Raw genomic sequence first — 17,244 nt, 5'->3', positions numbered from 1 at the left:
TCTCAGGCTAAGGCATGTTGTTTGGGTTTTTTTCCCCCCACATTTATAGACAGTTCCTACAAGAACGTTGCTTTTTTCTCCTCCCTGACGCTACAGGCTTGCTTACTAAAACTGGAAACACATATCCTTTTTTAGCAATGTAGCTCACAAGCATACATACAAATATTTGCCAGTTTAACTGGGCAGGAATAAACCTGATCAAGGTTTTGTGACTTAGAAAAGCTTGTGTATTTTCCCTGCTCACCAAGGACAAATACCCGATGAGCCTGTCCTCTGTTCGTAGGGCTGTCAGTCACCACGCTGGAATCATTAGAATACAAGTTTAGAAAAAGCTATTTTCCAGTACCATGGGATTTTTTACTGGGAGCTTTCCTTAGGGAAAAGGCAGTAGGGGTTTTGCCTGCATTGCATCTCAGCTCCAATGCTTTTGCAAACTACTCATGCTCTCACAGCCCCGTCCCACTTGAGTCAAGGTTTTAAAATGGCCCTCAGTGGTTATCACTGCCTTTAATTTTACTCTCCCCTGCACTCTGGGGTCACTGAGTCCTTAAAAGCATGTACACCTGGCAGCTGGAGTCCAGGGACCTCAGTGTTACACCAGAGGCTGTGCCCTTACTCACAGTTCTCTGTCCCCATGTCCTACCTGCAAAATTCCGACACCAATACACAACTTCTTTACCACTTGGATCTTCTGCCAGCAACTGGGATTTTGAGAAGCTCTGAGGTGATGTTGCTTTAAAATGCTCCAAGACCCTCCTTGAGAGGCATCTGATACCTATGGCAAATGTGCTAAGTGTCAGCTCTGCCAACAAAATCCACTTCCACCAGCTGAAGAGACATTTAAGACAAAGGAACTCTGATTCCACACACTCCTTAGCAAAGGGCTGTGACCACTTTGAACCAGTGCCTGCAGCACCATGGATTAGCCAGTGAACAATTAGTATTATATGATAAAATTCAGATACATTTTACCTGTCTTTTTGCTAGTTTCCCTCTGAGCTTTTACTAGATAAAACTTAAAATATTTTCTTAGCACTCAAACAAAAATTGGTATGGAAACAGCGGTGCAATTTATCCCTTAATAAAGTTACCTCTAAAGCGAGTACCACAGGCTCGGCCCTCTGAAGTGACTTGTTATCCAAAATAGAAAACTGCTGAGATGAACATTTTCACTTAACTGATCACTCAGCATCATTCCTGACATCTTCCACTTTAGACATACATGGAACTAAATCTAAACATCACACACCAGTACCTCTAGTGTTTTATAACAGGCACAAGAGAGCTGGTCCTATCCAGTTCTGCTGACTCGGTCTTGGCAAACATGCTCATAGTAAGACACCTTGAAGTTTTACATTTGCAAGGATCCTTTATTTACAAATTATCCCAAAGCCAGGTAAGTTTGCTTCACACAGAGTGTGGAATAAAGAAGACACTTCAGCTGAAATTTTTAAATGCAATTCTGAAGTCTGTGAGAGACAATACAGATTTAACCCACAAAGTATCAAATGATTTCAGGGTCACAAAATGGAATCAGAGTCACTGAGCAATGTCCTTCTGATATTCTCTGAGCACTCTGTCATGAGCACTTTCCTCTCTTACCTCCCTTTTCAGTCCTCTTCTGTATCACCATAATTAGCATAATCTTAATTTACAGTGCATTTGTTGTTTTACTTCTCGTTCTTTTGTGTGACTATGCAAGGAATGGTTTCATTGTTGCTGAGTTTGTGTCCTTGCTGTTGTTAAAAAGATAATTTACTTTGTATTAGGAAATAATCCTGCTCCTGCCAAACACAAGACTTCTGTTTTCTGCACTGGCTGCCCACCGAGGTTCCCTCAAATTTAGCCAGACTCAAAGGCAAGGGCAGGGAGCCCAAGAAGAGTTTGCAGGTAACCTGAAATAAAGCCTTTCCCATATTCCAGCTGCAACCTGAAGTGAGACCTGACAAGATATGACAGTATGTGGTTAGTGGACAATGAACTGGATTTATGAGCACCGGTGCTTCAAACACTCAGCTGTAACAGCTTTGCAGCTCACACCTGTACTCACAGGTGCCAGTCTAGTTCTTTATTATTTACCTTCGTTTTTGTGAGAAGGCATTTAGTGAGATTACTATGATCATGAGCAAGGCAATAGCCTGGAAGCCTACATAAAAAACTATTCAAACACTGTTACTTCACATGAGGCTCAACATACGCTTTTCATTCTGATTTTAATACTCACAGTTTCTCTTCCTGAATTACGTAAGACACATTGACACTATATCCAGTGAACAGGTCGTTTTGACCCAGCAGTGCTAGAAAAAGCATGACTAATAGCAAATGAATATGTTTTTGGATACAGGTCAGGGGGACATTTTGATTTTGTTATGAGTTGGTACAAATATTTACAGACTTTGTAACATGACAAATAGCAAAAACTATACAAGGAGTGGTCAATTCAAGCAAAAAAACTTCTGCCATTTCAGGGGAAGATTTACCTTTACCATAAAGATGATTCAAAAATTCTACTTAAAGAAAAATATAGGAAGAACTCTATTATTTTTGAAAATGTTTATTTGACAACACTGAAAGCAGTGGTTCTCGTCCATGAAACCCAATCAAATATGTGTAGCTGCCATTTAAATTACCTTGCTTAGCACTGCCAGCCATGTCCACATTTCAGGGTTAGCCTCAGGCCTTAGAATAGTCACAAGGATTGAAATGGAAGGAGTTTTCCTGTATTCTTTCAGTCCTTAATTTATCAGCCCAGTTTAGTAGAGAATACAACTGCAATAAATTACTTCTATAGTATCCAAAATCCATTACGGCATTAAAAGGCACCTGAATTAGAATGTGAGAACAATTTGAAGCCTGTGTCTAAAAAAACCTTTCACTGATTCAACAGGTTCATTTGCTACACCTAAAAACCCAGCTTTGAGTTTGATTCAGCTCAAGGGAACAATTCACCAATAAAATGTTACAGCATTAGCTCAGACATACCTGAACTTACAGAATTTGTAAGTTACTGGTAAATAATGGAAGGTTCACTCTTCAGTCTGAATCACAATGCTGAATCCCAGGACCAGGGAAACTTTTGGCAAAAACACAGTTTGGACACAAGGCATATTCACTTATGGTCCAGAATTCTTGAATCTGGAATGAATAAGCTCTGAAGTCATACAAGCCCACGATGACCTGCTGGAGAAGGCTCCTATCTGTCCTCAAATCACCAGCCTTGTTTCAAAATTTTCTGGGGAGAAAGAATGCCATTCTCCAGTGCATCAAAACTAGTATAGTCCAAGTGTCAAGTTTGGTTACCAATTCCTTTTCCTATATAGAAAACAAATTGCTACAGCAAAAAAGGTTTAAAAGGAGCCCTTTTTTTTAATGGTAATCTTTTGTCTTGACAGACATCTTTTTTAACTATAAAAATAGTTTTCTGGGCAGCAACAGGACATTCTTCTTCCACACTCTCACAGGGCAGAGAGCCCTCCCCCACAGATTAGACATTTGATCCAAACTGACTCCATATGGGACCAGCTCAGCCCAGCCGTCTGTGCTTCAGGCTCCAGGAATTACAAACACATCTGGAAACGCACAAAAGGCCACCTGAGATGACTTGACATACAATGGCAACAGCTGAACTTACTAAGCTGTGGACATGGTGTTGCAGGCTCCAGAGGGAGAATTCCTTCTCTTCCTTCTTCCCCAACAAACTTGGCTTACCGGGCTTACGACAGTTTGTGCAGTGCATGGACACAGGTTGCCTTGAGGACTGTGCTTGATGTGCTCTGCCTTCCACAAGCAGGCTGAACCCTAAATAGTGCAGCAATACCTCAGCTGAAACCAGAAACGACAAAAATGCAGCAAGAACCAAGCAAGGACACCCTCCCATCCCAACCCAAACATGGATGAGTCCATGATTCTTCCCCAACTCTCCTGTTCTTCCATTTGGTTCTGAGCTGGCCCAGATTCCTGCAGGAAGGGCAGATGAAAAGGCATCACCTCAGAGATCTGTGTGCCAGACACCACATATATGTAAAGGGTCCCACAGAAACTACCGAGTCTGAAAGGCCCATGACTAAATCTGATCCAGTTGTGTCAGAAGCAGCTTCTTGCAGAGACACTGTCCTCATCACCTATTTGTCAGTGATTACCTATGTCCTAGGCTTGGTTCTGTAACACCTCAGACAGTGGAAAGCCAACAGAGATCCAAGGTAAACAGACACATACAATCACTCTGTACTTAAAAGGATTAAAGACACAAAATAGGTTATTTCTTAAACTTGAGTTTTTCAAGAGTCCATCTTGAAAACAGGCATTGTTTTTCCACAAAAGGCTACATTACAATCAAAATCTTAATTGAAATCAGGACATTTGAATGTATTAGATTATAAATATTACAGAATAGAACTCCTAAGTCTTGCATTCAACCTAATTTCTTTATGAACAAACTTATTCATTATGCTATTAAATTATCAATTTAAAAAACAGTTCCATGATTATAACATAAAATGCATAATTAGAAAAAATATAGATGTACTGTCTTACTTCCTTAGGACAATTTTATTCCAGTACTTTTTTCCTCTGGACAGAGGAAGCTATTGTAACTGAGCACACAACAGCTCTTTCATAATAGAAAAAGTTACCAGCATGCACAGAAGTTGCACCAAGAACAGGGGCTCTATACAATGTCCAGAGCCTGTTGAGGAACACACAGCTTTTATATGCTGGGGATTACAGAGCACAACCATCTGGTCAGCTTTCAGGCTAAATGAGCCCACGCTATCCTGCAGGCCAATTTGCACGACTGATAAAAAAAAAGGCCTATTATACATCTGTCTCAGTCATGCCTGATGTTACGGTTTCAGCAACACTCGCCTGTTCTAGGATTATTTAGAGTTTTATACTTTAACAATACACATTTCTGTGGGTACAACCGGCATCGCTACGGACTCTATAAATGCTGCTCTCGCTTCATTGTGTAAAAGTAAGATTTAAAGGATAATGGCACTAAACTGACACTTTTTACATTGTTTTAATTCCTTCTTCCAACTTTTTACAAGATTCAGTATCGCAGAAGCCAAAAGGTGAAGGATTAAAAGAAGTCTTCACATAAAAGCTCTAAGGATTGATATTTAATGAACTGTGAGATGTAAATCAATGCACAACAGCACAGTTTAAGCTTAAAATACTAGGATAACATTTATATTAAAAATAATTCACCTACAGATAATACAGTCTAGTGTTTATTGTATGTTATGGAAGGTACACTTGAATTTCAAAAATTTAAAACATATAAAAAGTGGTTAAGGACTAACATGTTATCAACATGTGATAAATGTGTAAGAATGTTTATTATACAGCAGGGTACAATGGTAGTGTTAATGCCAACAGGGCACCACAGAAGTTAGTTTAAAAAAAATTTCCACTATGCTTTATACAAACACCACCACTTGCTGTTGTTTAAGAGTATCGGGAGAGGATCTCTGTTTGTAGGATAAGCAGTCCTATAACATTTTTAATGTTAGATAGTGTCATAGTACATAGATCGGTGAAGGTTTCAAAATAAAACTAGAAATGCTGTAATTACTTCACAGAAATGCACATCCAATATTTGTTTTCAATAAGAACAATAGGTACAAGATTATAACTCTCCCTATATGAAATAATTTACACACAGATGAAAGCTACACTATCTAAAATAATCACTAAATACATTTTTTATTCTGGGAAATAAACAAGCAATTTTTGTTTTGCATGATCAATATCAAAAAACATATAGCAGAAGTAGTATTTTTAAAACATAACTGATGCTCTAAAGTTAAAAAAAAAAAGGAAGAAATGAGAAAAAAAGATTTTCCATGAATGTGCAACCTAAAATCAACCAAGCTTATATTGTAGTACAACCATATTAAGAAACCACTTGATCAGGAATACAACTTTATGGAAAAAGTTTATAATTCACAAAAACTGTTCATCAGGCCATAAAGTAAAATAGCTCCACAGTTTACAGATAAAACTGAGGCCACATAGATGCGTGCTTTGTCTTATCTCCAGTGAGTAGATACTTAGGCAGAGGATGTGACACTTTGTTTGTAGACAGCATGGTATGCATTTCTCAGCAAGACGTAAGGGAAACAAGACTCCAAGAGATCCATTGTCAGGAATGGAGACTCCTGCACAATCTGAAAAATACCAGAAACACAAGGTTTTGCAGAACACCTTTTACTGCCTGCTGCTGATAATCTATTCTGAACTGGCCTGCAGTAACCACCCACATGTTTCAAGGCAGAAATAAATAGGACAAAGTTTAAATGCAGGGGAGAAACACTGCTATAAACGCACCGCTTCTAAAAGCTTTCCTATATATGCAGTCATCTTCCAAAAGATACAGAATACTGAAAGGAAACCTCTGAACAGTGGTTCTTTAATGTGAAGTTTCATTTTAGTGTCATATGTACTAAAGTGAACAATGACAATGATCTGAACAACAAAGGACAACGGCAAAAACGTGTGCATGTGTTTGGAGGACCAGAAAAAAAATCCTGAACCTTGAAATGCCAGGAAGAAGGACACTAAAATTTCCACCAGTCTGGGAGCTGCAATGCCCATGGTGACACCCAAAAACCCCTGGCTGAATAACGCACCATGAAGCCTATTCCTTGAGTTAGGAGCACAAACAGAACACACAAATGCTCACCATGTCTAGTAGTAGGTAAACAGATTCTCTGTTTCTTGTAGTAGTTTTGTCCGTTTCCTGGCCAATCTTCAGCAGACTGGATGATGCAAGCTACGGAAAACGAGTATTTCAAAGCAATAAATAAAACAAGGCATTGATGGGCTTCTGCTATTTTGTTACACACAGCCAAGGGACTCTGAGCTGTACTAATAATGACCAAGGAAAGTAATCCTGAGCACGTGAACCACTGGGCTTTAGTCTCAGTGAGCTGTATTTGTTTATTCCTAGTAGTGACATGTGCTATTTCAATACAAAAGGGACATTAATTTATTGCAGAGAACTTTTAATTGTAATCATTGGTTGACAATTATAAAGTCTACTGAAATTAATGACAGAACTCCCATGGGATCAAAGTCTGACTCCTCTGTCCTTTCCAACATACATATTTCTGACTGTATATTTCCAATATACATATCGACTTACTGCATTTTTGTAAGATATAAAGGGATTGAAGTTTTAATTGCTTGAAATTGTACCCATTTTGATATAGAAGGAAAAGCTAAATTTTACTGCCTAAGCATTAAAGAAATGTCATCCTAACTGTTAATTAATAATATTTCATCAAACCACGAGCAACCTATTTTCCTAGTTTTAGAAGGCATCCTAGAAACTTCTAACATGCACTTACGTATTTACAACCTCAGGATCACAGAAAACAGTAAAAGACCTAATTTACAGATGCCTTGATACTGCATGTTTTCATGCCTTACAGAAATTTGAAAAAAAAAACCCTTCCCACTTTCAGATGTACATCATCATTTATGCCCTCACACCACGAACTGGCAACGTGCCTAAACCACATGTTTACCAGAAATGGATTTAAATTAGAGCACTAAGTTAAAAATCTAAATCAATATTCCTCTTGAACAAATTCTGTCATGAATCAATTTGTAATGTGAAGTCAGTGTACACACTTCAAAAGATGCTTAGTACGTACTCATCACATTAAACAGCCTCCTAAGTTGCTTTCATATTTAATTAACTTGGACAGGAAAGCAGATCATCTCCAGCAGTACATTTTAACTCGAGAGAGAAATGTGAATTTCTTTCAGACTAACAGTAAGTGATACATAAAAGGTGCTAGAAAAGAAAAATTAACAAAATATCTGACTATCAAGTCATGGTCTGTGCAGTAAAAGCAGTGGTCTGAAAGCAGTCCATGAACAGTGAAAAAATGCAAACCTCATACCAAAAGTGTTTTTATCTCACGAAACTATACTGGTTTCCTTCACTTGTCAAATGTATGCAACTTGATACAACCATTTCTCTTTAATCTTTCACAGCCAGTAGTTGCATTAGACAAGGTCAATGGCCATAGGTTTTCTTCCTGTTTTACAAAATGCAATGAATTTCCAGAAGTGAAAAATTCTTCTAATTAAAAAAAAAAGAAAAATTGTTTCTGTGAACTTCTGGTTACAGAAAGTTACCTAAAATAAGGAGGGAAGGGTTATTTTTTTCCCCATTTCAGCACCAAAGAAACAAAAAAAAAAATCAAGAACCACTCAAAATCAGCAGCAATTTTTAAAAATTTAAGTGAAGCTGCTGTTTTAGCCTCTAGTTTCCTTCAAGTATTGGCTAATTAAGAGCCACTTTAAAAATTCAATTTCTGCTCAAGCAGCACACCAAAATGTATTTAAAACACATCACCATCACCTGAGGGCTTTTGATTTTTTTCTAAGCATCACTAAGGATTTCAGCAGCTTTCATCTTCAACCTACACTGAAGCCTAAAAAAACCTGTTTTTCCCAACTAGCTCTGTAATGTGCTGCTACCCAGCAGTTTGTGTTTAAGAAGGACAGGCACGTCAAAAGGGACATTTTGGAGCCATTCTGGAGTTTATTTTACTTTTTCAAAGAAGGTGACTGAAGTGCTCAACTTCATGGGAAAAAGTCTGCTAGACAGAATCTTGATTTTATATGCACTGCACATTTCTTTTTCCAGTCATGGGCCACACAATGTGAGAGATGGTATGTACTAAAATACTAAAGACTGTACTGAAAAAAAATTATGACACCTGTACTGATTTGCTCCAGTTGCTTTCCAACATCACACACAGCTGACTATAAAGAACTACTGCTCAATTTAATCTGTGTATAGACCTGTATTAACAACATGCTTCTCTCTTGTGCAACAAAAGCAAATTTCTATGAAATCAGCTGCATTGTATCCCAAATCAACAGCACATTTTAACAATTGGAAATAAAGTTATACATACAGCCAAAAATTCTTTAAGACGGTCTTCAATGCTTCCCTTGTGGATGGTAAATAAAGCTGCAGCAATCTGGTTGATAGCTTTTGCCAAGCAGTGGATGTTGTTGCAATGCCCTGAACAAAAACATAGGCAAATTAGTGTTTGAAAATGACAGTATTCCTTGGAAAACATCACCAAAGAGACTTGTCACAATGGAAGAACAACACTTTGCATCTAACACAGTGGGAGCAAAGCACTCTTGCACACTGAACTTGCCACCAGAAGTACTGATCTCCCTTCCAAATGGTCACAACAACCTGACAAAGATCCCCCTGGCTTTCAGAAATAAGGCAAAGGAATATAATGGAAGTTTATCTGGTTTCCTACAAAAGTGTTAACACTTGACTGGGCTAAAAGACAGGTGCAAGCAGGACTTTTTCAAGCTGATTGACCATTTTTTTCCCTCCTCTGTGTAAATGAAGAAGTTCTCATGCCCAGACAGTATTCTCCCAAGAGGTTTAAAGGCACTCAAGAGCAAAACTGTTGAATTGCTAATTGCCATATATAACATCTTGCCTAAAATTCCCCCAGGCTTCAGAGCCCTGGAAGGTGATTACATGACACCAGTTTTCAAAAAGAGCAGATGAACTGCTCCTCAGTAAGCCTGGAGTCTCTTCTAGGCAAATTAAGTCAAATCTACCACTTTACAGCAAAATTAACAGACACTTGGGCAAGTATCTTAGGGAAATGCTAGCATATGAGAAGGAGTGGTCTTCGAAGGGGTTAACAAGCACTCAAGCATGCAAACACTGCTGACTCTTACCAATTCTTTCTGACCATTGTTGAGCACTGAGCTAATTTTTTCATTCAGTCATTTATCATAACTCCAATTTTCATGCTTGAATAGCAAGGTCAGCTGGACCCCATCACTCCACATGAGAAAAATCCATTTTTCCCCATGCATATCACTATGAAATTACTTCAAATTAATTGGATCTGTCATTTCATTACCCAATTTACTCAGTATCGTAATAACTCTCTGCAGCTTTTCACTCCTCTGATACCCTCAATAACTTTACATGATATGAAAATTTTCTCATCCCACTCTTCAGCCCCCCATCCAGGTTGGTATATGGATATGCTGACTAGTATGTGTATGGCCAGTCTTCGCAAACGAAGATTTTGGGAAAGGTCTTTTACCTTTCCAGCCTGCGCAATGGATTTTTTAGGTGAGACACAGCATGCGCTGAACTGAGTCCACCCTTTAATCCTAAGGTTCATCTGCCAGGGCCAAGCGAGCTTGGACAATGGCAGTGAGGTCCTCAGGATGTAGGTTTGTTTAGAGTGACCTTCTCATAGATGGATGACCTCACAGGGCTAACGAGCTCCATCTGCCCGGGGGACCAGGAATCGAACCTGGGTCGCAGCGGTGAGAGTGCCGCATCCCAACCACTAGGCCACCAGGGGTCCCGCTGACTAGTAGGTCCCAGTGAAGAGCCCTGTGGATCTTCGCCAGCAGGCCCCAAAAATTGATACTCCTACTCTCTCTCTTATTTTTATGTGAACATTAGTCAAGAACATCTGTTCTGCTTAATTCTGATTTAAATTCGTATTTGTTTTTGAAGAAACTTGTTTGATTTTTTTTTTTTAAGTGATTTCATGTCTCTGGCTGTAGAAAAAGCATCAGCCAGGGAATTCAGATGAGGAACTGTTGTCTTCCAACCTGCAACAGGTTTCAAGTATTTAGAAAAGGCTATGGCTCTTGCAGACTAGTGTTCTACTCCAGCCTGTAGTTGCCAAATCAGCCCTCTAGCCTGGTATTTGATTAGCAGTTCAGATTCCTTACTAGGAACAAAAGTAAAGGTCTGTTAGTGTTTGAGCCTTTATCTGGAACTAGTGGAAGAAACAGACTTGATCTTGAAGAAGGCAGAGGGAATGCAGACAATGCTACAGCTGTCCAAGTACTGTCTGTATTTGGGAGATATCTCTTGCCAGATTAGAAACCTGAAACTCCTTCAAATCTGTGACTTGTTGATGGATAAATTCAGGATTTGTCCTGGGAATTTACTTCATAAAAAGCAGCATTTATTAAGTTCACATTCTGGAAATAGCATTTATATTGTTTCAAGCCAGATGTTCTACAAGAAGGGTAGAACACAAGAAAAAAGTAGTATTATGCAAGGAAGGCAGGAATGACAAGGTCTATTCTGTTTGTTCAGTTATTTTTGTAGAGTGAACTTTTTTTATGTATTCCTTTTGCCAGACTCTTTTCCTCTCAATAAAAGAACCCACTCAGTAAAGAATTATGCAACACAGAGGCCACGTCTCACAAAATCAGTACCAACTCCTAATACAGGCTTATTTGAGTTCTAGATGGAACTTCTCCCCAGTCACAGTTTCTTTCATGCCATCTTATTAACTGGACTTACTTTAGGAACTCACAAGGCTTCGCCCGACTTCATGTTAAGAGTTATTTAATGTAAATGAGACCACGTAAACTGGAATATTTAAGCTACATGGTACAAAACAAGCAGAAGATAAGAATGATCTGTTGTTTCAGCCTGCTAAGAACCTGAGGAAAAAGAATGCAAAGACCAGTAGAAATACTACAGGAGTGCAGATAACATGAAACAACTCTGTAGGTTACAGACTGTTCTTCCCACTCATGGGGAAAAGCTGTTAACTTGAAAACTTGTAACTTTTCAAATCAATGTTCAAGTTCTGCTCATTTCATCAGATTTATCCAACTTTTTCACTACTGGAAAAGGCCACACTGTCTTTTTAAAATGAAACCAGAGTTAACAGATCCCTAATCTCTCAAAACTGAACAGAAGGCTGATTAACCCCATTTAAAACAACAATCTTGGGTCTCTCAAAAAATGTATCACACTAGGTGATACAGAAAACTTTCAGAATTTTTGGTATTTTCCTGGTACTTCAAACTTTCAGAAGTCAGTTTACACCTACTTTGTGAGTTACAATTTTGAGCAGATTAAAAATAATGCAACTTGAAAAAAATAATTGGAGAAAACAGGCTGTACCCAGTAAATGGATGCAGAATAAACATGGCCTTTTGTGTGAGTCAGGCTAGGCATCACAAAGGAAATAGCTTGGACAGCTGAAAGGTGATTTTTATGTGTGTTGGAACAGTTTGTCAGTGTTTTTTAAACTTAATTTTGTCAGAAAGAGAACTTTTTTTGCGGATTATATGCAAAGAATTTCCTTGAGGCAAAGATTATTTTTTTAAATAAGAAAGCTGAACTACTGTGTAGGAAATCTGTTCACAGCTTACACCTTCCAGATTCTGTTTTCAAAACCTTATGCTTGGTCATATGAACAGCACATTAAATACAGAAAAGACATCTTGTATGACTGGCCCAAAGCCAATGTAAACATTATAGTCTAAGTATGATGTTTTAATAGAGACTATGTTATTACATAATAAGTCTCATGCTAATTAATGCAGAGTTTGTGCTCCAGCAATTCCACATGTTAGGACAAGATTGCCCCCTACAGTATCTGAACTGTTCTGAAAATTTCAAGCACAAAACTGCTTTTTTATAGAAAGTTATGTCAAACAAGAGTTTAAGTAAATGCTATTTAAACTGCTTTCAGAAGAACTTGGCTAGACTAGGGCTAACTGATCTTTAAATTTTGGTTACTATAAAATGCAATTAAATATTTAAAGCAAATGTATTCAAGATACTACCAGGACTATTGTGAAGAGAGCATTCACAGCAAATACTGAGCTGACTCTCAATACAGACTCTACATTACCTTCGATGGCAGGGCTGTACTGAGACATCACATTACTCGCCAGAGTCGGCAAGGAGACAGCCACGAAGACCATGAGAAGGCAAGCAATTTTATATTCTTCTTCTGGACTAATGTTTTCTAAAAACAAAAATAATGAAGTTCTTTCATTAAAAGAAGTAATCTTGAAATATTTCCTTTCAACTGCAGGTAGATTAGAATGTAAAATGTTCAACCGAACCGAAATTTGAACCCAAAACCAACAAAGTCAATGTTTGTACTGTGAAAGGACGAATATGATGTCAGTCTTGCCAAAAGACACAGGGTGGAGCTGCAAAATGTCCAGTCTGATATCTATGAGAACAAAGGGAAGCCAGTGCCACCCCCTCACTTTTAACCATTTAGTTACTAAGACTTTATTATGCTGAGCAGAATAGTCATCTTTTCATGCTGATGTAAACCCAGTTATTGCTCTGAGGTGAGGAGAGCTTCTCTTGCACTCTCCCTTTGGCAAATGAACAGAGGGTGATGGTGAACTCCCCTCAAATCCCACAAAACCTTGTGCTTTCAAAAATAGCAGCATCGTCACACATTAGTGCAAGATTAATTTAAAAAAAGTCACACAGAATTTGTCTCTATGCAAGCTGAATTACTAAAAGCAAAATATTTCAAACTGCAAAGGTAAGCATCAAAATACAAGATCATGAACAGCCATGAGAACGTACACAAATTCCCTCTCTTGTTCACCCAGCTTAAACATTTCACCATAATAAAAATAAATCACTTAAAATGCCCTTTTTGATACTAGGTATTGTACAAAGATATACTTCTGTATATACATTATATACTTTCTATATACATATAACAACACCTTGGGTTGTGGGTTTTTTGAGGTGCACAAAGAAATTGTGCTTGACACTGAAGTTCAAATACTGAAATGCCCCTCAGAGTTATCTGTATTTTCCTCCTAAAATAACTACTATTAAAGCAAGAAAAAACAATTTAGCATTTAAAATAGTCATGATCTGATTATAACAGTAAATATCCATGACACACAGAGGGAAAAAAGCAATGAAATGCTCAGTAAGTAAGATAGGGAAAAAAGCTGAAGACTGTCAAAAAGCACTTAGGAGTCTTAATTCATGTCTTTGAACATGCCAGAGTAAACAAAACTGAAAAGCTTGGACAGCAGTGCCTTAAAGCAAATAAGAGGAAGCACTATACATGTTAGAGCATTAGCATGTTTGTTTTCCCATGTTTTTCCCTTGCAAGCTCCATGTTAACACTTGTATAACACACGTAACAGTGTTGTGAGATTCATGAAGCACATTCAGCTGACATTTCAACTCCTAACGCTTCCTTAAGTGACAGGTTTGTTACAGATCTGTGCCACAGAATTGATCTGTAGTTGTTCACTAGACAGTCCTATTGTCATTGTCATTAAATGACAGGAGTTTTCACCGTTAAACTCCTTCCGCATCTGCCCCTTATTCTTTTCTAGGCCAACAAGTCAATCCATGTGTCTTTGAAAAGCTTCTCAAGCTCACAATCAGCAGGCACAAATAATTCATGCTCTCATGCCATTTATGAAGTTCATTGAAGGAATACAAAGGCCTCAAGATATTCAAGTTTCCTCCTAGCACTGCAAACACTTCTATGCCTGGGTACACTTACTTTTTTTGCTCCACCACTTTTTTTTTTTTAACATTTGTCCTTTTTTAATTGGAACTTCTTACCTGATTTTTGGGAAGACAGTGCTACAACCAAGGCAGGATCAATCTCACAGGGCAATCCAGCAGCTGATGACAGTTCATATACATTCATTGCCACCTGAGGCAAGAACAAAGACAACACTGAATGCTTTTGTGTAAAGATGATGAAGCACAGTTTTCCTGTCATGTTTAAAATGTTCATATTAAAGTCTGAGGCACTAAGGAATTTCAGAGATTTGGCAAAAATAAGATAGAGACTGGATTTTGTTTGTTTCTAACCTACACTGAGCAGCTGGGTCGGTACTTTGTGCACCAGATTGTAATTTCTGTGTGTCAAGACAAACAAAGCTTGTATACTTTCCTACATTACCTCCAAAGAAAACACCCTGACTTCCAATTAGCTCTTTCTACATCTTTCTTTAATGTTCAAAAGAAGCTAACATATTTTCTCTACCAGATCTAAAGCATCAGCTCACATCTGCAAATAAAGCATTTTTAAAGAAAAGCGAAAAGTCACAACTTGGTGAAACAGAGTGAGGCAGAAATCTCACAACATTCAAATTTCAGACAGATTCAGTGTTCAGAGATTTCAAGCACCAAGAATGAGACTCCACGTGCCCCTAACACTGGGAGGAACCAAGAAGATCTTGAAATGTATTCCATTTTCCAGCCTGTCCCGGGATGTATCTTTTATTACCATTGACAAGCATTCAACACAGTTGTTTTCTTCTCTTTCCATTTACTACTTTGACAAAGTTTCTGAAACCATAGTTCAGATGAACCTCTGCAAAAACAGGTCTACAGCACATAAAAAGGACTACAGGAAGTGCTAGCAATGTGTCATGCTGCCATTAATGTCTGAGAATTTTACACTTTGTCCATAAATTCTCAGGTATAGTTGAGCAGCTGCACGTAGCAAACATTGTGCAGACTATCCTTATTTGTGTGCTCCAGGCTGACATCTGGACAGAGGCTGGTTCACAGCCAACAGGTTAAAAGAACCATAGAATCATAAAATAGTTGGAAGAGACCTTAAAGATCATCTTGTTTCAACCCCCTGCCATGGGCAGGGACACCTTCAACTAGAGCACGTTGCTCCAAGCCCCATCCAACCTGGCCTTGAACACTGCCAGGGGTGGGGATCCACAGCTTCTCTGGGCAACCTGTGCCAGGGCCTCACCACCCTCACAGTAAAGAATTTTTTCCTAAAATCCAACCTAAATCTACTCTCAGTTTGAAGCCAGTCCGCCTTGTCCTGTCACTACATGCACTGTGGAACAAATAACAGCCTGTTTCTAAAAGCCTGTATAGACAGCCCAACAATTTAATATTAAAAATATTCAAGAAAAAGGAGAAGAAATCCTTATTTTGACAGTCATCCCAAATATTAAGCTTCAGGGATAGAAAAATAAAATTTTATAACAAGTATTCATTTCATCAACAGCTTTAAAACTATTTATGTTTTGCTTGGAAAATTCGGTACATAGGAAATTACTGTTATTATGTCCTAAAATATGCCCAATAGGGCAATTCTCCCAATCCACTGTACAACGCCTTGTAAAGATCTGTCTGTTGACATGCCTTCATTTAAGGAAAAAAGAGAAGTTTGCCTTATTGTCCCAAAAGAAGGCTTTGTTGCCTATAGTTGTACTGCTGTATGTGACAGGGCCAGGAGAAAGCTCAGAGCTGCTGATTGTCCACAGGGCTTCATTGTTAGCAGTTAATTGTTAGCAGGCTCTCAGCACAGGCCTGGCCCTTCCAACCAGCCGCTTTCAAGACAAAGCTCTGGCAGAGTTCTGGGGGAGTACATGTGAGAGTTCCCAGTATTCCAAACAAGCACTGTGGACAAGATCACACTGGTTTGGCTTCTTTTTTCCCATCCAATCATTCCAGTGACTGTAAATTACTCCACTGACTTCCAGAAAATCAGCAGCCAGCACTATGCTCTCTCGTATTTGCTGATGCAGATGAGTTCAGCAACATCTCTGGAGATCCTCTGGAATGTTTACAACGATCATCAGCTTAAAAATATCAGTGGTAAAATACTGTCTTCAGTGATTACTGCTGTAGCCTTTATCCCACCCTGTTTTTCACCACTCCTTTGATACCAAGAGGGTGTAAGATGCTTTCTGAGAAGATCAAGAAAAGTAAGCAGTGAACTTCCCTCCTCATCCCCTCTGGATGCTGATTCCTCAAGTTCAATAATGGAACATGATGCTTTGGTGATCAATAATTTTTTCTTTAAGAAGGCTTTTATTAAGAAGTGCAAAGGCAACTTGCATCATTTTAATATAATTTTTATGATGAGCTTGTACACTTTAAGTTAACTCTCCATAGCATTTCCACAGAATTCCTCAACTGTGGTATGAATTGCAATGTTTTCTGAGACATCAAACATTCATGGCTGATTTATTAGCATGTGATTATATTCTGGAATGAAATAGCACGTGAAATTTCAGTAACTTGATCTGAAAATAAGTCAGAATATAACTGCTAAACAGTGTCTTTTGAATCATGAGGCCCATGATAACAGACTCTTTAAATGAACCTTTCAAAGGAGAAGGATGTTTCTTATTTAGTGAATCTTCATTCACAAAGACCTTGGTTTCTTTCGTCGAGGTTAACAGCAAATGTAAACTTCAAGTTCAGGAACAACAACATATTCTGGCCACTAAAAATGATACTTTGCTCAAGAGCAGATTTCTAAAAGCTGTTTCTATAAAAGTTAGAGAGTTGAGCAAGGTATATCCCACTACATATTTTCTGCAAATCAAACTGCTGCAGTACCATTAAGAATCAGGAATTCTTCACAGACTCCAACCTGCAATAAGAGATTAAAAACCAGCTAGGCTGCAGCTACTGTG

The 17,244-nt window shown here is 38.4% G+C and overlaps 1 protein-coding gene across 4 annotated transcripts in view; it reads right to left on the bottom strand.

Moving 5' to 3' along the window:
* Nucleotides 1-5,007: 5,007 nt before the first annotated feature.
* Nucleotides 5,008-17,244, bottom strand: part of NCKAP1 (NCK associated protein 1) — a 58,741-nt gene continuing 46,504 nt past the window's right edge. For 3 of the 4 annotated variants that reach the window (XM_027677927.1, XM_027677925.1, XM_027677929.1), the window contains 5 exons: nucleotides 14,405-14,498; nucleotides 12,693-12,809; nucleotides 8,940-9,049; nucleotides 6,686-6,775; nucleotides 5,008-6,170 (listed from right to left, as the gene is read on the bottom strand). In XM_027677927.1, coding sequence (XP_027533728.1) covers nucleotides 6,054-6,170; nucleotides 6,686-6,775; nucleotides 8,940-9,049; nucleotides 12,693-12,809; nucleotides 14,405-14,498 — 528 coding nt within the window. In that variant the 3' untranslated portion in view covers nucleotides 5,008-6,053. The remainder of the gene's footprint in view (nucleotides 6,171-6,685; nucleotides 6,776-8,939; nucleotides 9,050-12,692; nucleotides 12,810-14,404; nucleotides 14,499-17,244) is intronic. The other variant, XM_027677928.1, reaches the window with a different exon arrangement.

The sequence above is a fragment of the Neopelma chrysocephalum genome, unplaced genomic scaffold, assembly GCF_003984885.1.
Source record: "Neopelma chrysocephalum unplaced genomic scaffold, ASM398488v2 Primary Assembly neopelma1_44, whole genome shotgun sequence".
Classification (NCBI taxonomy): Eukaryota; Metazoa; Chordata; class Aves; order Passeriformes; family Pipridae; genus Neopelma; species Neopelma chrysocephalum.
The sequence above is the reverse complement of the archived record's forward strand: the minus strand, read 5'-3'. Positions and strand labels throughout refer to the sequence as shown.